We start from the raw sequence: 2,558 nt of genomic DNA on the forward strand, positions 1-2,558 counted from the left end.
ACTTTGTTCTAGGAGGTGGATCAAGCAAGATCCAAAGACAATCTTCACTGATCTAGAACAATATATTTTAAAAATATATGGAAACATAAAAAAACACAAATATAAAAAGCAATATTGAAAAAGAAAAAGAGAAATGGAGGAATCAAGTTTCCTGACTTCACACTATACTATACAGATACAGTCATCAAAACAGTATGGTACTGGCACAAAAGAAGATGCATAGATCAGTGGAACAGGATAGAAAGCCCAGAAATAAATCTATGCACCTATGGTCAACTAATCTACCATGGATATGGCTATAATATATAATTGCAAAAAGACAGACTTTTCAGTAAGTGGTTCTGGGAAAAATGGAAGGAAATCAAAACATTCTCTAACATTATACATAAAAATAAAATCAAAATAGATTAAAGGCCTAAATGCAAGGCCAGATACTATAGAAATGCTAGATGAAAACATAGGTAGAAATGCTGTTTGACGTATGTCGGTTTCTTAAAACACGCAGATAAAGCAGGAACTCCTAAAATGTTTTCTGATTATGAATATCCATTTCTAATTTAGACTCCAGAGTACAAAGTCCTGCATTTCATAGAGATTTATAAATTTTCTAAATGAAGGAAATATCTAGAATTGTGTTTTAATAAAATGAGATTTTTGTAACTATGTCTTGATTTCTTTAAATTCAATTTTTTTTTAAGGAGGAAGGCAGTTTCTCATTCCACATTATTTTTAAAGTAGGCTGTGTTTCACTGAGATCATGGATGGATTGTCTCTAATGTTCTTGCTCCCTTTTACCTCTCAGTGTAGTGAATAGAAATAGGTGACTAACCCAGAATCCAATGAGGAAAATATTCTAAGCAGATAAAATTTTTCACACTGAGAAATATTGCTGAAGGCCCTGGGGTATATGACCTTAGAAATGAATGGCTTGCATCCAAAATACGGACACTGTGCTGCATGCTCATTTACTTATTTCCTTATTTGGAGCCCTCTTTTCTTTTTAAAAAGGTGTCCAAGCTACATAGAACTGGAAATCTAACAAGTGTCTCAAAATTATTCCTCATGGGTCTCTCAGATGATCCAGACCTGCAGCCCTTCCTCTTTGTCCTGTTCCTGTCCATGTACCTGGTCACTGTGTTTGGGAATCTTCTCATCATCCTGGCTGTCACCTCTGACTCCCACCTCCACACCCCCATGTACTTCTTCCTCTCCATCCTGTCCTTGGCTGACATGGGCTTCATCTCCACCACCGTCCCCAGGATGATTGTGAACATCCAGACTCACAGCAGAGTCATCTCCTATGTGGGCTGCCTGACACAGATGTCTTTTTTCATCCTTTTTGGATATATGGATGGTACTCTTCTGACTGTGATGGTTTATGACAGGTTTTTGGCCATCTGTCACCCACTGCACTACCCAGTCATCATGAGCCCACGCCTCTGTTGCTTCTTAGTTTGGGTGTCTGTTTTTGTTCGTCTTTTGGACTCTCAGCTGCACAATTTGCTTGTCCTACAAGTTGCCTGCTTTAAGGATGTGGAAATTTCAAACTTCTTCTGTCACCCTTCTCAACTCCTCAAACTTGCCTGTTTTGACACTTTCACCAACACCATTATTGTGTATTTTGTTGGCACCATCTCTGGTTTTCTCCCTATCTCAGGGATCTTTTTCTCTTACTATAAAATTGTTTCATCAGTTTTGAGAGTACCCTCATCAAGTGGGAAGTATAAAGCCTTTTCCACCTGTGGCTCCCATCTGTCAGTTGTTTGCTTATTTTATGGAACAGCTATTGGTGGTTACCTTGGATCAGCATTGTTGCCATCTCGCAAGAAGGATGTGGAAGCCTCAGTGATGTACACCTTGGTCACCCCCATGCTGAACCCCTTCATCTACAGCCTGAGGAACAGGGTCATCAAGAGTGCCCTAGGGAGGATCCTTCACAGAACAGGCTAATATCAACTTGTGTGTAATTCTTCTTGAAACGTGGATTGAAAAAATGAGCAAAACTAAATCGCAGACCAGGGAATACTGTTTCTTTGGTCACATAGTTTTTCCATTACTCTCCATGTTCCATACAGAGATAATAATTTCCTTTAATTCATTTTTAGTTGGATTGGGGGAATATTCTGGGATCCCTTTTACATCATAATGAATGCACAAGAGGTTCCCCTCAAATATCATGGTATCCAGATGAAACGTACAACTCTCTTTTATATACTTAACACTTTCGTCCTTTTCCATGGTTCCTATATCTTTTCCATAAAACTTTTGCAAAACTGTTTATTCAAGTAATGTCTAAGGATGCAGTTCCCTGGTCCTCAAGAAAGGATTTTATGGAATCCCCTTGAGTGTTTTATAAATACTGATGACTGGGTCTCATTACCCGAGATCCTGATTTAGTTGAACTGGTATATATCTAGGAAGGAGGAGTTTTAAAAAACACATGAAAAGGTTCAGTTTTCATTGCCTACGGAGATCAATCTTGAAAGGATAATTTACAACAGAGTTAGTTATAACTCCAGGCAATGTAGTTGTCCTCGAATACATTATCCTTCAACATA

The 2,558-nt window shown here is 38.2% G+C and overlaps 1 protein-coding gene across 1 annotated transcript; it reads left to right on the forward strand.

Moving 5' to 3' along the window:
* The first annotated feature begins 1,014 nt into the window (after nucleotides 1-1,014).
* Nucleotides 1,015-1,950, forward strand: LOC110259649 (olfactory receptor 7E24-like). Its single transcript, XM_085011713.1, has one exon. It carries the CDS (start codon nucleotides 1,063-1,065, stop codon nucleotides 1,948-1,950), a length of 888 nt encoding a protein of 295 aa, XP_084867839.1. The 5' UTR covers nucleotides 1,015-1,062.
* The last annotated feature ends 608 nt before the right edge of the window (nucleotides 1,951-2,558 follow it).

Source organism: Sus scrofa, chromosome 2 (genome assembly GCF_054392235.1).
Source record: "Sus scrofa isolate SSC_HxYL_T2T_F1_AM1 chromosome 2, Sscrofa_HxYL_maternal_Yorkshire_Landrace_v2.0, whole genome shotgun sequence".
Lineage (NCBI taxonomy): Eukaryota > Metazoa > Chordata > Mammalia > Artiodactyla > Suidae > Sus > Sus scrofa.

What these genes read in the sequence shown, in the direction of transcription:
- LOC110259649 (XM_085011713.1), top strand. Translation starts at nt 1,063, where the DNA reads ATGGGTCTCTCAGATGATCCAGACCTGCAGCCCTTCCTCTTTGTCCTG.